The 17,099-nt window shown below is 40.5% G+C and overlaps 1 protein-coding gene across 2 annotated transcripts; it reads right to left on the minus strand.

Annotated features, from left to right (window-relative positions):
• Positions 1-6,647: 6,647 nt before the first annotated feature.
• LOC116366745 (tetraspanin-8-like) lies at positions 6,648-14,848 on the minus strand. Of its 2 annotated transcripts, XM_031818718.1 has the most exons (9): positions 14,550-14,848; positions 13,164-13,229; positions 12,771-12,887; positions 12,408-12,482; positions 9,656-9,751; positions 8,779-8,877; positions 8,303-8,413; positions 7,715-7,798; positions 6,648-7,272 (listed from the first exon to the last, which is right to left on the minus strand). In XM_031818718.1, the coding sequence occupies exons 1-9, from the start codon at positions 14,607-14,609 to the stop codon at positions 7,144-7,146; spliced, it is 837 nt and encodes a 278-aa protein (XP_031674578.1). In that variant the 5' UTR covers positions 14,610-14,848; the 3' UTR covers positions 6,648-7,143. The 2 variants fall into 2 exon arrangements, with proteins under 2 accessions (XP_031674578.1, XP_031674579.1); XM_031818719.1 differs by lacking the exon at positions 12,408-12,482 and having other exon boundaries at positions 14,550-14,832.
• Positions 14,849-17,099: the final 2,251 nt, after the last annotated feature.

The raw sequence follows: 17,099 nt of genomic DNA on the forward strand, positions 1-17,099 counted from the left end.
AACTGCAATGGCCACCACTATAGTACAACAAGATACATTCTATATGAGAAGTAAGTCACAAGCATATCATGAAAATAAAACATCTTATCTGTGTTACCCAACTATTCTGATTCATCCCCAACAAGTGTAGCAGGAAGCTAGACATACCGTGAAACAAGAGGTTATGAGTTCAAATCACTGGTGAGAACTGTAGAATAATAATTATTGTATAAACTAACATGCACAATGTAGTCAAATATCTCATTTGATTATGTTATGTTAAAAGCATTCTGTGTGAGTATCCCTTGCCAACAAAAAAAGAGCTATGAATGGATCCGTGGTTCACCAATCAGGGCCTTGATTGGCATGACAACACAACAAGTCTTGACTTGTAATGAAACCATTTCTATTTGTTTTGTTCCATCAGAACTGACAACTGATACACAGAAATGTTGTGAAACTGTCTAGAACATGAATATCTTATGTTCTGAGAACACGAAGACACGAAGGCTTGTCTGTCAAAAATGTTGGACATAACTATTTTTGCATCTGAGCTAATAGAAGGCGTGCGGCTCTCCTTACTTAATCTTGTTTTTTGAGAACATAGCAGCCATGTTCTGTGTATGTTTGTTGGGACGTTGATGGAATATTCTCCTAACCCTTACAAAACTGGACACATGGATGTTCTTGCCACGTCCATTAAACATCAATATTGTCCACTGAAATAATTATTTAAAAATATAAACGCAACATTGTAAAGTTTTGATCATATGTTTCATAAGCTGAAATAAAAGATCCCAGAAATATTCAGTCTGCTCAAGTCATTATGCTTTATAGGTGGTGTGGAACGTTCCAGAAGGAGGATTGTTGGAAACTATTTGACTTGAGCCAGTTTTAGATGCATAATGAGTCTGTTTATAATCACAAAAAGTGCTTATTAGTAGTAATAATTTGTAATTGGTTAGGATGTTGGAGCTGGAGAGACAAAGGGAAGTCCAGAAAGTCTCTGTATGGCCAGATATGTTATTTCTGCATATTAATATGTCTAAGGAAGTAGGTAAAGAACCACAGGCGAGTCTCAGTTCCTGGTAAGATCACGCAAGTTTCGGTGGAACTAGGGGCTGGGAGAGACTTCCACATCGAAGTGAGGACAAAGTTGAAGAGAAGAAACCTCTGCGAGGGAGGCCAGAGGTGTCACATCCCATCCACCCTTCAAACTATATGCCTTTTTCTCTCCACACACACCTCCCTGCCCACAAAAGGTCCTGCACTCAGGCTGGGCCACGATTACACCAATAGGGGGCCCATGACCTCAGTTTCTGCCCAACAAACAGAGACTGATTGTATTCCAACATCACAGGAGGTGACTCCTAATCGAAGTATATATATATATATATGCTTGTGTGATTCTATGTGTGCTTGCAGGCAGCACATCAGTTGTTTGGGTGGAATAAATCCGTCTGAGCTTCCGTTTGGTGTCTGACCGGATTTGCACCAGAACTTAGAACCTAACATACAGATAGAAGGTCCCCCTAACCAACGGAAAACTGGACACTCAAAACATTAGGGTAACATTACGGGTAACTTTACAAAAACCGTCTCCCTAGCAGGGGGCGTCATGCACCCAAACTCTGAAGGGGCACAAGTAATACACTGGACTTTGTGCAAACTGGAAACCGCATATCCTAAGCTGCATTTATTGTAGCTGGGGACTTTAATAACATACATCTGAGGAGTATGCTACCGAGTTCTATCAACACATCTCCTGTGCTAACGCGGGCATCGAGAACTCTGGGACCATTGTTTATCCCCCTTCTGGGATGGCGTACAAAGGCCCTCACCCCACCCTCCTGTCAGAAAAATCAGATCACGCCTCCATTTTGCTCCTCCCATCCTATAGGCAGAATTAACACGGAAGTACCCGTGGTAAGGACTGTTCAATGTTGGTCTGACCAATCAGAATCTATGCTTCAAGATTGTTTCAATATTTGGCGATCTGACTTGTTGAAAGGTGGCATCCTAATGAGTGTGCCACGTTGAAAGTCTCTAAACTCTTCATGTAAGTCCATTCTACTGTCAATGTTTGTCTATGGAGATTGCAGAGCTGTGTGCCTAATGTTATAACACCTGTCAGCAATGGGTGTGACTGAAAAAGCCGAATACAAATACTTTTGTACTATAGTTCAGCTCTGAGAGCTGTCTCGTTTTAAAGACTTGTTGGTTTTGGAGGGCTGACTTAGCAGGAACTAAGGGGGATCCGTAATAAACCCCAGAAAGTGTAGCTGCTGCCTTGGGAGGACCAATAGGGATCCATAATAAACCCCAGGAAGAGTAGCTGATTCCTTGGCAGGAACCAATAAGGATCCATAATATACCCCAGGAAGGGTAGTTGCTGCCTTAGCAGGAACTAATAGGGATCCATAATAAACCCCAGGAAGAGAAGCTACTGCCTTGACAGGAAACTAATGGGGATCGTTAATAAGTATAAATACAAATGCAAATACAGCACGTGGAATCATTCCCATTGTAGAGAAGCTACCCTCCAGTCTTCAAGAGAAATGGGTGTCACTGACTGAGTTGCAAACAGCGACACCATGTGGCCTTTCTCCCCTTTCACTTGTCCTTTTTCATCCTCAATGAGACAAACGTGAGGAACGACCCCAGCTTTACCCTTTCAACCACAAGTACATCCATCACAAGACCAGAGAGACTCCAAGTGAGACATGAAGATTCAATCCCATCTCAGCACACTAAACAGAGGTTGGTAAACCTGCCTACCAGCAACATCCAGTTGAGGACGCAATCACAGGGTGCCCTATCCACAAGTACCACACCATCTCAAGAGCTGTAGACGATTCAGACAAATCTTGTCTCATTGCTACAACTCCTGTACTCCAGCCATGCGTCCTCCGAAACACAACCCAACCAAGCCGCACTGCTTCTTAACACAGCTCGCATCCAACACGGAAGCCAACCACACCAATGTGTCGGAGGAAACACCGTGCACCTGGTGACCTGGTTAGCGCGCACTGCGCCCAGCCCGCCACAGGAGTCGCTACTGCGCGATGAGACAAGGATATCCCTACCGGTCAATCCCTCCCTAACCCGGACGACGCTAGGCCAATTGTGAGTCGCCCCACGGACTTCCCGGGTGCGGCCGGCTGCGATAGATCCTGGGCGCGAACCCAGAGTCTCTGGTGGCACAGCTAGCACTGCGATGCAGTGCCCTAGACCACTGCGCCACCCGGGAGGCCCAGCTCGCCGCCATTTGACTCTGGAGCAGTGAAACGTGTTATTTGGGGTGATGAATCATGCCGACTGTGAGCTAGGCCTAATCGCTCAACATCAGTTCCCGAGAGATAGGATTTTTTTGCATAGGCTGCGTCTCAATCAACATATGTGGCACTTCCGCATCTGTGGTGAAAGGTGACAGAGCTAGAACTGTGTTAGTCAGACCGGTGAGACATCACGAAATTCGGTCTTCTCACAAAATTGTCTGTAGAGTCTGAACGGTTTGGCCTACAAACTATTATGACCCCTCTATGGATAGATGAGACTCTCTCGAACATGTCAGTTGCTCAAGGACGCACACAGGCCTCACAAGACTTGAACAGATTTTTTTATTTTACCTTTATTTTACTAGGCAAGTCCGTTAAGAACAAATTCTTATTTTCAATGACGGCCTAAGAACAGTGGGTTAACTGCCTGTTCAGGGGCAGAACGACAGATTTGTATCTTGTCAGCTCGGGGATTTGAACTTGCAACCTTTCGGTTACTAGTCCAACACTCTAACCACTAGGCTATGGAAGTATATATGGAGATTGTTTGGTATATATGGAGATTGTTTGGTGCCAAAAATAAAGGGTAAAATACAGTGCATTTGGAAAGTCTTCAGACCACTTGACTTTTTCCACATGTTGCTACATTACAGTCTTATTCTCAAATGGATTAAATTATTTTTTCCCTCATCAATCTACACACAATACCCCATAATGATAAAGCGAAAACAGGCTTTAATGAAATGTTTGCTAATTTATTAAATAAAAAATTAAATACTGAAATATACAATTTACATAAGTATTCAGACCCTTGACTCAGTACCTGTTGCACCCTCGACAACCACTGTGATTATTATTATTTGACCCTGCTGGTCATCTACGAATATTTTAACATCTTGGCCATGTTCTGTTAAAATCTCCTCCCAGGCACAGCCAGAAGAGGGCTGGCCACCCCTCATAGTTCCTCTCTCGATTTCTTCCTAGGTTCCTTCCTAGGTTCTTGCCTTTCTAGGTAGTTTTTCCTAGCCACCATGCTTCTACACCTGCATTGCTTGCTGTTTGGGGTTTTAGGCTGGGTTTCTTACAGCACTTTGAGATATCAGCTGATGTAAGAAGGGATTTATAAATACATTTGATTTGATTTGATACTTTGCTGAACCACCTTTGGCAGCAATTACAGCCTCGAGTCTTCTTGGGTATGACGCTACAAGCTTGGCACATCTGTATTTGGGGAGTTTCTCCCATTCTTCTCTGCAGATCCTCTCAAGCTCTGTCAGGTTGGATGGGGGGCGTCGCTGCAGTTATTTTCAAGTCAATCGATGGTCAATCGGGTTCAAGTCTGGGCTCTGGCTGGGCCATTCAATGATATTCACAGACTTGTCACGAAGCCACTCCTGCATTGTCTTGGCTATGTGCACCATCCCAAGACAATGCAGGAGTGGCCAAGAGTCTTGGTGGTTCCAAACGTCTCCCACTTAAGAAAGATGGAGGCCACTGTGTTCTTAGGGACCTTCAATGCTGCAACCATTTTTTGGTTCCCTTCCCCAGATCTGTGCCTCGACACAATCCTGTCTCGGAGCTCTACGGACAATTCCTTCGACCTCAAGGCTTGTTTTTTTTGCCCTGATATGCACTGTCAACTGCAAAAAGGTTGAAAAACCTGTTTTCGCTTTGCCATTATGGGTTATTGTATGTAGATTGAATGGAAGAAAAATCTATTTAGTCCACTTTAGAATAAGGCTGTAACAGAACAAAGTGTGGAAAAAGGGAGTCTTACTACTTTCTGAACGCACATGTACAATTTGTTTTAATGATAATGTTCTCCGTTTTGCTCTATAACCCCCACAAGCGTCTTGAGACTCGTCTGCAGTTGGTAGAATCCGATCTGCCAACTTCGTTCTGTAGTGTCCGAACAGTTTGGGCTACACACTACAGACTATTTGTGGAAAGGTGAGAACCTCATGAACAAGTACATGTTGGTTGTTTTGCTCTAGGATGCCCACAGGCCTCAAGAGACTTGTCTGAAGGTCCCCGGTAGAGTACTGTATATATGGAGACAGTTTAGTGCCAGAAATAGGGGATTAAATAATGCTGAAATAAGTATAGTAACATTCCCCATTCTTAGGAAAAGGATGTACTGATGAAGTCTACGTGGTGTAGGTATTTTACAATCATAGGAGGTTGGTGGCACCTTACTTGGGGAGGACGGGTTTGTGGTAATGGCTGGAGTGGAATAGGTGGAATGGTATCAAATACATGAAATACATGGTTTCCAAGTGTTTGATGCCATTCCAGTAGTTTTCATAATTACTGTGTAAGTCTACGGAGAGGAGTGAGAACCATGAGCCTCCTAGGTTTTGTGTTGAAGTCAATGTACCCAGAGGAGGACAGAAGCTTTGACCAGGTTCCAGTGAAGCAATTATAATAACAGTCCACAACAACATACCCAAGAGTTTCCTGGTTAGCAAGGGGAAGTCAGTGTTTCATTTCATTGTGTATTAGAAACACACTTTGAGATCATTGTGAGGGGATTTCACCAGTGGTTGAATGGGGAATTGGGCTTCCAGGGAAAATGTTGTTTGAGGTTGCAAAAGTAGCGAGGCGGAACTTAGTGAAGGGTCAAATATGTGAGGCTTATTTGATCTAATAGTTCCGTGATGTTTAGGCTGTTACAAATGTACTGATATAAGTGGATGCAAGTGACATTCTGGCAACTTTAAGTAAAATAACTTAGTTGTGTATCTGCCCTCTCATTGTCTAGAATGGTACAACCTGATCTCGCCTGCCTTCGATCATTGAGGAGATGTATTTCCATTGTTAGAGCGGTCACTATCTAGTCAATATAATAGATAAACATTGGTCTGGTGCTGTGTTTACGTATGCATGCTATTAACGTGGAAAAGAGGCCTGGTGCAGGATAGTGGAATAGTGGGGAGGTTTTAATGGGTGTAGGATCTGATAGGGCCAAGTAGTGGAATAGTGGGGAGGTTTTAATGGGTGTTGGGTCTGATAGGGCCAAGTAGTGGAATAGTGGGGAGGTTTTAATGGGTGTTGGGTCTGATAGGGCCAAGTAGTGGAATAGTGGGGAGGTTTTAATGGGTGTTGGGTCTGATAGGGCCAAGTAGGCTGAAAAGAGGAAGAGAGAGGAGAATGAGAGGAGAGAGCAGGAGGAAAAGAGGAAGAGAGGAGGAGAGGAGAGAGGAAGAGAGAGGAGGATGAGAGGAGAGAGCAGGTGGAAAAGAGGAAGAGAGGAGGAGTAGAGAGAGTAAGAGAGAGGAGGATGAGAGGAGAGAGTGGGAGGAAAAGACAAAGGCAGAAAATGAAATAAGGATGGGGAGAGGACAAAGGTCATTGGAAGAAATGGTTGTCGAAAAAAGAAGGACCATAATGTTAAAAGATGCTTGTCCCTTTATTTAAGACACTGTAACCAACACTGAGGCACTACAATGGTTAAATGGTTGAACAGTTGAACAGTAACACTTTGGACAACACAGTAGAGATGTCTAATGTCTAATAATGTCCTGAGTTGTCCTTTCATGTGTGTTATGAGTATGTACATAATATGAGTGCATTGCTAACCTGATCCCAGATCTGTTTGTGGTGTTTGTGGTCTGGCCAATGCCAACTGTTGTTCTGCCCCTGAACAAGGCAGTTTAACCCACTGTTCCCCAGTAGGCCGTCATTGTAAATAAGAAGTTGTTCGTAACTGACTTGCCTAGTTAAATAAAGGCCATCGTGCCAGTCTGTCATTGCCAAGTCAACTCTTTGTCACCCATTGTCATGTTTGGCTTGACACAAATGAGTGACTGGAGTTGTCATGATGGCACAAACAGACTGGCACTCAGACTAGTGCATTGAGTCTCCTTCATAAGAGGACTATTTCATTTCAGACACTCTCTGCTGTGTCACACAGCTCTCTGTATTGAGGTGGTTGAGAGGTGAAGATCACAGGTGGCACATCAACCTTTCTTCTCATCTGGCAGAGTATTGTGATGGCCAGGACAACTCCAACATCCTGAGGACAAGACACACAGTAACGGTTCAGTCAGGATTGACGGAGCAGGTGACCAGATGCTGAGTGTAAGAGATAATGGTTCAATCTAATAGGCCTACACTCGAAAGGTATGGTAAAAATCACTATGGTACAGTGTTGGAGTCGATTCATCCATCCTTCAGTTAGCATCCTGACTTTCAGATGTTTTAATTGTTCTTGTTTACTTGTATGTACTGTGTACTGCAATTCAGCTTTTAGCTGCCACATCGGTAATAATTATAATAAACAAATATACTACTGAAGTTTTCAATTCGGGTAATTGAATTTCACTTCCTGAATTGAAAAATACACATGAAACACTTTCAATTTGGGAATTGACTTTCTATTTATTGAATTTAAAAAACTGAATGGACCCCAACCCTGAAATGGTGGAATAGTACGGACATCGATCTGAAATACATACCCATAATGCTTTAAGTGCTACTAATGTTCCTATTATCAGGATGATGTCATAGCCCACGAAAGAGATTAAGATGGGAAGACATGGCTGAAAATGAAAAATCAAGAGTTTGTAAAAAACAAGAGTATCCACTCTGTATTATATCAGAACTTGAACATATAGCTGTTTATTGTATCAATGAGCACTGCAAGACATTTTGCGCAAAATAAAAAAAAATACTTTTTAGTTGCACCTTCTTGACAGCAGAGAGAATTTTTTTACATTTTAGAGTTGATTTCGACCCATTTTGACATGGGGTGGAGAGAAAATCTTGCCGTTTTAAAGCAAGTTTGCTGCAATTCTACACATTTTGCCATGTGGTGGTGAGAAATGTATGCAGTTTTTAATATGACATGAGAGTGAGACTGACTAACAACATCAATGGGGACTCCATGGGCGGTAATTCGACCATGATAACAGGTTTAGATAGCTGACCGGTAAACAAATTTAGCAATCTAAAAGATATTAACTGACATGGCCTAATTGATCTGAGGGCCTTCAAAATGGCCGCCAGTTGCCCATCCCTGGTGTAGTGGAATGGCATGATTTTACCTCTTTATATACCAGCATGTGTTCATCCATTAATCCCTTGTGGTCATCATCCTCAGACATATCACTGTTGGGATAGTGAATAACAAATCTTGTATTGTTACCAGGAGCAACCTGAAATAGAATGTGACAAGGTTTAAAACAGTGCTCCACTTTAGCTGCATGATTTCTTACTAGGCTGCAGCATGGCATCCATTATGTGTCTGGTCCAAATGTGTTCTATCGTATTTGTTGGTCTTTTAGAGTATTGTCATGTACATCTTCCTCAGTTTATTTATGGTCGTCTTGTCACTGTCCTCATCATCTGTTTTGTTTTGTTTTTTAAATAAAAAATGTATTGCTCTTACCGAAAGACAAGAGATTTCCATTTTCATATTTGAGTGATAATTTATTTAACAGACGGACACATTGAAACCCATCCTCCTCATCATACACATAACAACAGCAACAAGTTAACTTATTTAACACAGCAGACTCACACATTTAAAGTCTGTTGAGTCCTCATCAGAGCAGAGACAGGAGATGGGGATGTCTGTGCCCCAGTCTTGGTAGCCTTGTACGAGCCCACAGCATTTGAACTGAAAGTGAAGGAAACAGAACAACAGCACAACAGACATTTTAAAAACATGATTTACCAGGTATAGTTAAGGCCTAGTCCTGAAAGAACCCTACATGGAGAAATCTCCAATGAAAGTGTTTTTAGTCCAGGCCTAGATTTACATAATAAGGAAAACCGGTCCTAAAGACAAACACACACATTGAATTGGCACTCTGGGACTGTGAATTGGCACTCTGGGACTTTGAATTGGCACCCTGGGACTGTGAATTGGCACTCTGGGACTTTGAATTGGCACCCTGGGACTTTGAATTGGCACTATGGGACTGTGAATTGGCACTCTGGGACTGTGAATTGGCACCCTGGGACTGTGAATTGACACTCTGGGACTGTGAATTGGCACTCTGGGACATTGAATTGGCACTCTGGGACTGTGAATTGGCACTCTGGGACTGTGAATTGGCACTCTGGGACTGTGAATTGGCACTCTGGGACTGTGAATTGGCACTCTGGAACTGTGAATTGGCACTCTGGGACTGTGAATTGGCACTCTGGGACTGTGAATTGGCACTCTGGGACTGTGAATTGGCACTCTGGGACTGTGAATTGGCACTCTGGGACTGTGAATTGGCACTCTGGGACTGTGAATTGGCACTCTGGGACATTGAATTGGCACCTTGGGACATTGAATTGGCACCCTGGGACATTGAATCGGCACCCTGGGACATTGAATTGGCACCCTGGGACTTTGAATCGGCACAAGCAGAGACCATAAGAAGCATTAAATGAAGGTGACTTACGTTAGTCTGCATGTTGTATAGCCCTTCTAAATCAGTTTGATTCGCTCCACTCAGAGGCATCATAGCTAGATGTTCCTCTCTGGTTAACTCCTCCATCTTGAAATGAATCAAGTTAACATTGAGTGTTATAGTCACAGCTGAAACCTATAATCAGCTCTGAATTTGAAAAGGACAGATACAGACATTGAATTATCAAGAATCAGATGCATTGCACCATCATACAATAACTTCTCAAATATATTTTTACCAGAACAGCAAACAAACATTGCTTCAAGGCTGAATGAAAGTCACAGCCATGTATATCCCCCCCAAGCAGATACCTCGAAGGCCCTGAAAGACCTACAGGTTGACTGATTATGATTTTTCAACGCCGATACCGATAATTGGAGGACCAAAAAAAGCCAATACCGATTAATCGGACGATTGTTATATATATATTTGTAATAATGACAATTACAACAATCCTGAATGAACACTTTTATTTTAACTTAATATAATACATAAATAAAATCAATTTAGTCTCAAATAAATAATGAAACATGTTCAATTTGGTTTAAATAATGCAAAAACAAAGTGTTGGAGAAGAAAGTAAAAGGGAAATATGTGCCATGTAAAAAAAGCTAACGTTTAAGTTCTTTGCTCAGAACATATGAAAGCTGGTGGTTCCTTTTAACACGAGTCTTCAATATTCCCAGGTAAGAAGTTTTAGGTTGTAGTTATTATAGGAATTATAGGACTATTTCTCTCTATACCATTTGTATTTCATATACCTTTGACTATTGGATGTTCTTATAGGCACTATAGTATTGCCTGCCTAATCTTGGGAGTTGATAGGCTTGAAGTCATAAACAGAGCAATGCTTGAAGCATTGTAAAGAGCTGCTGGCAACCGCAGGAAAGGGCTGTTTGAATGAATGCCTACAAGCCTGCTGCTGCCTACCACCGCTCAGTCAGACTGCTCTATCAAATATCAAATCATAGACTTAATTATAATATAATAAACACACAGAAATATGAGCCTTAGGTAATTAATGGTCAAATCCGGAAACTATCATTTAAAAAACAAAACGTTTATTCTTTCAGTGAAATACGGAACCGTTCCATATTTTATCTAACGGGCGGCATCCATCAGTCTAAATATTGCTGTTACATTACACAACCTTCAATGTTACGTCATAATTATGTAAAATTCTGGCAAATTAATTACGGTCTTTGTTAGTAAGAAATGGTCTCAACATAGTTCACAACGATCCAGGCGGCCCAAACTGCTGCATATACCCTGACTCTGCTTGCACAGGACGCAAGAGAAGTGACACAATTTCACACCCTATTAAGACAGTTTATGTAAGTGTTTCCTTTATTTTGACAGTTACAGTTTCCTCGTAGAGGAAAATATTTCAGTCTCTCGATATGCAAAACTGATAGAGACATACCCCAAGCGGCTTACAGCTGTAATCGCAGCAAAAGGTGGCGCTACAAAGTATTAACTTAAGGGGGCTGAATAATTTTGCACGCCCAATTTTTCAGTTTTTGATTTGTTAAAAAAGTTTGAAATATCCAATAAATGTCGTTCCACTTCATGATTGTGTCCCACTTGTTGTTGATTCTTCACAAAAAAATACAGTTTTATATCTTTATGTTTGAAGCCTGAAATGTGGCAAAAGGTCGCAAAGTTCAAGGGGGCCATTGGCAACAATGCAAAACGTTATGTTTGGCGTAAAAGCAACACAGCTCATCACCCTGAACACACCATCCCCACTGTCAAACATGGTGGTGGCAGCATCATGGTTTGGGCCTGCTTTTCTTCAGCTGGGACAGGGAAGATGGTTAAAATTGATGGGAAGATGGATGGAGCCAAATACAGGACCATTGTGGAAGAAAACCTGATGGAGTCTGCAAAAGACCTGAGACTGGGACGGAGATTTGTCTTCCAACAAGACAATGATCCAAAACATAAAGCAAAATCTACAATGGAATGGTTAAAAAATAAACATATCCAGGTGTTAGAATTGCCAGGTCAAAGTCCAGACCTGAATCCAATCGAGAATCTGTGGAAAGAACTGAAAACTGCTGTTCACAAATGCTCTCCATCCAACCTCACTGAGCTCGAGCTGTTTTGCAAGGAGGAATGGGAAAAAATTTCGGTCTCTCGATGTGCAAAACTGATAGAGACATACCCCAAGCGACTTACAGCTGTAATCGCAGCAAAAGGTGGTGCTACAAAGTATTAACTTAAGGGGGCTGAATAATTTTGCACGCCCAATTTTTCTGTTTTTGATTTGTTAAAAAAGTTTGAAATATCCAATAAATGTTGTTCCACTTCATGATTGTGTCCCACTTGTTGTTGATTCTTCACAAAAAAATACATATATCTTTTATATCTTTATGTTTGAAGCCTGAAATGTGGCAAAAGGTCGCAAAGTTCAAGGGGGCCGAATACTTTCGCAAGGCACTGTACCTGTGTATGTATATATATATATAGACTACTGTACCTCGTGTTTCCTTTATTTTGACAGTTACCTGTGTATGTATATATATATATAGACTAGTGTTTCCTTTATTTTCCTTTATTTTGACAGTTACCTGTGTGTGTGTATATATATATATAGACTACTGTACCTCGTGTTTGCTTTATTTTGACAGTTACCTGTGTATGTATATATATATATATATAGACTACTGTACCTCGTGTTTCCTTTATTTTGACAGTTACCTGTGTATGTATATATATATATATATATAGACTACTGTACCTCGTGTTTGCTTTGATATCCATTCACACACTCCACAAACAGGTACAGGCTGGCCAGTGACATACCTACAGAAAACTACACACATACAGGGGTTGTCAAGCAAAATCAATACTTAAGGTTCATTCAAAACTTATCCTGCTTTTTGGGAAACATGTCATGGGGAAAGTGTTGACTGGTTTCAGTTGAGTTGTATGGCATGGCATTACCTATCAGAAAGGAACAGTTTGCAGCAGAGAAGTCAAGTCAGTAGCCAGATCCCAGACCTGTTTGTGCTGTCTAACCAACTCCTATGATAATTATCCAAGACAAACAAACAGATCTGGGATCAGGCTAACACTTTGAGACAGGTCTCGGCAGGCTTACCAGAACCACAGCCCATTTCTTCTCCTTGCGAGCGCCATAGACACCAAAGATTGACAGGACCAGGGTTGCTGCTTCTAAGACATACAGAACTACTATCCCAGGCAGAATCTCCTCTATCTGTGCATAGGAAGACAAGCCAGATTAATGATATGGCAACTGTGGGTTTATAATCATAATATTACAATGATGCTGATGGATTCTAGCCTGGTCTCAGATCTGTTTATGCTGTATAGCCAACTCCTATGGTTGTTGTCATGCTAAACACTGTAGGAGTTGGAAAGACAGCACAAACAGATCTGGGACCAGGCTAGATGGACACAGAATTATTATAATGAAATCGATATGATATAATTAGTCAATATAATAGGAGCTATAAAAAAAAAACATAATTACTTCTTCTGATTGGTGGAAGTACCCATGTCCAAATAATGTGATGGCCAGCAAGAGGGTGCTGATGATCTGAAGAGAATACAACACATGATACAATCATTACAATGTACAGGGTATTATACTGAGAATTCTACTGATAATGCACAGTAAAGGTTGATACAATCATTACAATGTACAGGGTATTATTCTGAGAATTCTACTGATAATGCACAGTAAAGGTTGATACAATCATTACAATGTACAGGGTATTATACTGGGAATTCTACTGATAATGCACAGTAAAGGTTGATACAATCATTACAATGTACAGGGTATTATACTGAGAATTCTACTGATAATGCACAGTAAAGGTTGATACAATCATTACAATGTACAGGGTATTATACTGAGAATTCTACTGATAATGCACAGTAAAGGTTGATACAATCATTACAATGTACAGGGTATTATTCTGAGAATTCTACTGATAATGCACAGTAAAGGTTGATACAATCATTACAATGTACAGGGTATTATACTGAGAATTCTACTGATAATGCACAGTAAAGGTTGATACAATCATTACAATGTACAGGGTATTATACTGAGAATTCTACTGATAATGCACAGTAAAGGTTGATACAATCATTACAATGTACAGTGTATTATACTGGGAATTCTACTGACAATGCACAGTAAAGGTTGATACAATCATTACAATGTACAGGGTATTATACTGAGAATTCTACTGATAATGCACAGTAAAGGTTGATACAGTCACTTGTTTCAGAGGAGTTGAGGGATACATTTCTTCATAACTTCAATAATGCATTTGACCAACGCCATCTACAAATGGTTTGTAAGCAGACAGTAAATTGTATTTACATATATTATACCTCATTTATAAATAGACTAAGAAATTATACACGATTAAGAAATGAATAGCTGAAATATTTACTTAGTCGGCTGTTTATAAAAATCTAATAACAGTTATTGACTATCCTAATATTCTGCCAAAAACGTGATAACTAAGGTCAGTAAGTCTATTTGAAGATGAGAATAAACATAACTCATGACTTTAAAACATTTAGCAGCGCGAGGATTATACTGAGCAAAACCCAGTAGCCTAATTGCAACATTAAATACATGTAGATTGAATTTGAGTGCTTCTTTCAATGCCGCGCTATAGAACAACTCGCTCATTAGTGTTGATGAATGTGGCACTGCTCTTTATTCCGTCGCGTGTAAACTGCAACTCTCACTACTTGAAGACCCCACCGCGCGCAGAAGTTACAAAAATAACCGGAAATAATTACAAAGCATTTGCCTGTATTAAAAAACGTTGCTCCTATAAAAAAATGGTTTATCAACTCGTATATTAACAGGCCAAAATACTGGACGATAACTTACCCCGATCAAGACACAGACGAAAATGAACGTCCGTTTTACGCAGATATGTATTCTTCCCATTTCTATATTTGGTTATAATAAAAACAACAGTTTGGATAAGCAGTTCACTTCAGAGTTGGTCTTGCTGAAGCCCAAGATCTTTAAGTCCAGAAAATAGATTGTCTGATTCCTTTAACTGTTTCTTCTTCTTCTCAACATGAGCGTGTGTTGACATGATGCTGAATGGTGTTTTGTGACATTGGAGGGACTAGCATGACCATTATGTCACTGATGGTTAGAGCTTAGGCAGGCATAAAGGGAGGGACTTGACTTATATTTTCTTTAAATGGGCTCACCCGGAAGTTAGAGAGAGATGTGAAACCAGGCAGTAAGATTTGTGGCCAGTTGCCCTGAGAAAACGGCAAACAGTGGAGCACAAACAACATTGTAAACATTAATCTGTTTATTTATCTTCCCCCATTATTCGTACTACAACTATTTGCTCATTAAAACCCTGGACATATATGATAATATAACTCTTGAAATGTCTGTATCTTTATGAAACCTTCGTGTTGTTTACTGTTTATTTATAATAGTTTGTTGTTGATGTTGTTTTTTGTTTCTTCTCACTTTCTTTATTGTTTATGTCACTTGCTTTGGCAATGTAAACACATGTTTCTCATGCCAACAACACCCCATTAAAGAGAGAGAGAGAATTAAGAACTCATAAAGCACTTATTGTCTGCTCTTCTATCTGTTGTCTTGGCAGAACAAAGCCTCTACTACAGGAACCCAGACTCCAGAGGTCCAGACCAGAGCAAGGAGGCCTGAGTGAACATGACATCACATAATCAGCCATTTCTGGACAACTATGACCTCACCACTTGCGTCCAAAATGGCACCCTATTCCCTAGTGCTCTATAGGCCCTGGTCAAAAAGTAGTGCACTATATAGGGAATAGAGTGCTATTTGAGAAGCAGCCCCATTGGGTCTCTAGGAATCCAGAGAAGGGCCAGGTGTTAAGCAATGTCAATGTCAATGCAACCCCGCAAAACATCTGGAGCACATTATGTACAGAGGAAGATAGTAATGGAACAGACTCAAGCATATGATAGCAATGGAACAGACTCAAGCATATGATAGCAATGGAACAGACTCAAGCATATGATAGCAATGGAACAGACTCAAGCATATGATAGTAATGGAACAGACTCAAGCATATGATAGTAACAGAACAGACTCAAGCATATGATAGTAACAGAACAGACTCAAGCATATGATAGTAACAGAACAGACTCAAGCATATGATAGTAACAGAACAGACTCAAGCATATGATAGCAATGGAACAGACTCAAGCATATGATAGCAATGGAACAGACTCAAGCATATGATAGTAATGGAACAGACTCAAGCATATGATAGGAACAGAACAGACTCAAGCATATGATAGTAACAGAACAGACTCAAGCATATGATAGTAACAGAACAGACTCAAGCATATGATAGTAACAGAACAGACTCAAGCATATGATAGTAACAGAACAGACTCAAGCATATGATAGCAATGGAACAGACTCAAGCATATGATAGCAATGGAACAGACTCAAGCATATGATAGCAATGGAACAGACTCAAGCATATGATAGTAACAGAACAGACTCAAGCATATGATAGCAATGGAACAGACTCAAGCATATGATAGTAACAGAACAGACTCAAGCATATGATAGTAACAGAACAGACTCAAGCATATGATAGTAACAGAACAGACTCAAGCATATGATAGCAATGGAACAGACTCAAGCATATGATAGTAACAGAACAGACTCAAGCATATGATAGTAACAGAACAGACTCAAGCATATGATAGTAACAGAACAGACTCAAGCATATGATAGCAATGGAACAGACTCAAGCATATGATAGTAACAGAACAGACTCAAGCATATGATAGCAATGGAACAGACTCAAGCATATGATAGTAACAGAACAGACTCAAGCATATGATAGTAACAGAACAGACTCAAGCATATGATAGTAACAGAACAGACTCAAGCATATGATAGTAACAGAACAGACTCAAGCATATGATAGCAATGGAACAGACTCAAGCATATGATAGTAACAGAACAGACTCAAGCATATTCCCCATTCACAGGAAAAGGATGTACGAATGAAGGATAAGGGAGCGTACGACTTTTATAATATGTTTGAGATATAATCAAATCACATACATGTGTATAGTAGATGTTATTGCGGGTGTAGCGGAATGCTTGTGTTTCTAGCTCCAACAGTGCAGTAATATCTAACTAGTAATATCTAACAATATACCCAATCTAAAGTAAAGGGATGGAATTAACAATATATAAATATTTGGACAAGCAATGTCAGAGCTGCATAGACTAAGATACAGTAGAATAGGGCAGAATAAGATGCTGGAGAGTAACTGTTCCTTTCTGGGTAACAGATTAGTTCAACAACTACATAACTGAGCACATACAGTATGTCCAGTTGTTTCCTGTGAGGTCTTGATTGTCAACATGACACTCAACACTGAAGAGGGTCTTGTT

Source organism: Oncorhynchus kisutch, unplaced genomic scaffold, assembly GCF_002021735.2.
Source record: "Oncorhynchus kisutch isolate 150728-3 unplaced genomic scaffold, Okis_V2 scaffold1570, whole genome shotgun sequence".
In the NCBI taxonomy this organism is placed as follows: domain Eukaryota; kingdom Metazoa; phylum Chordata; class Actinopteri; order Salmoniformes; family Salmonidae; genus Oncorhynchus; species Oncorhynchus kisutch.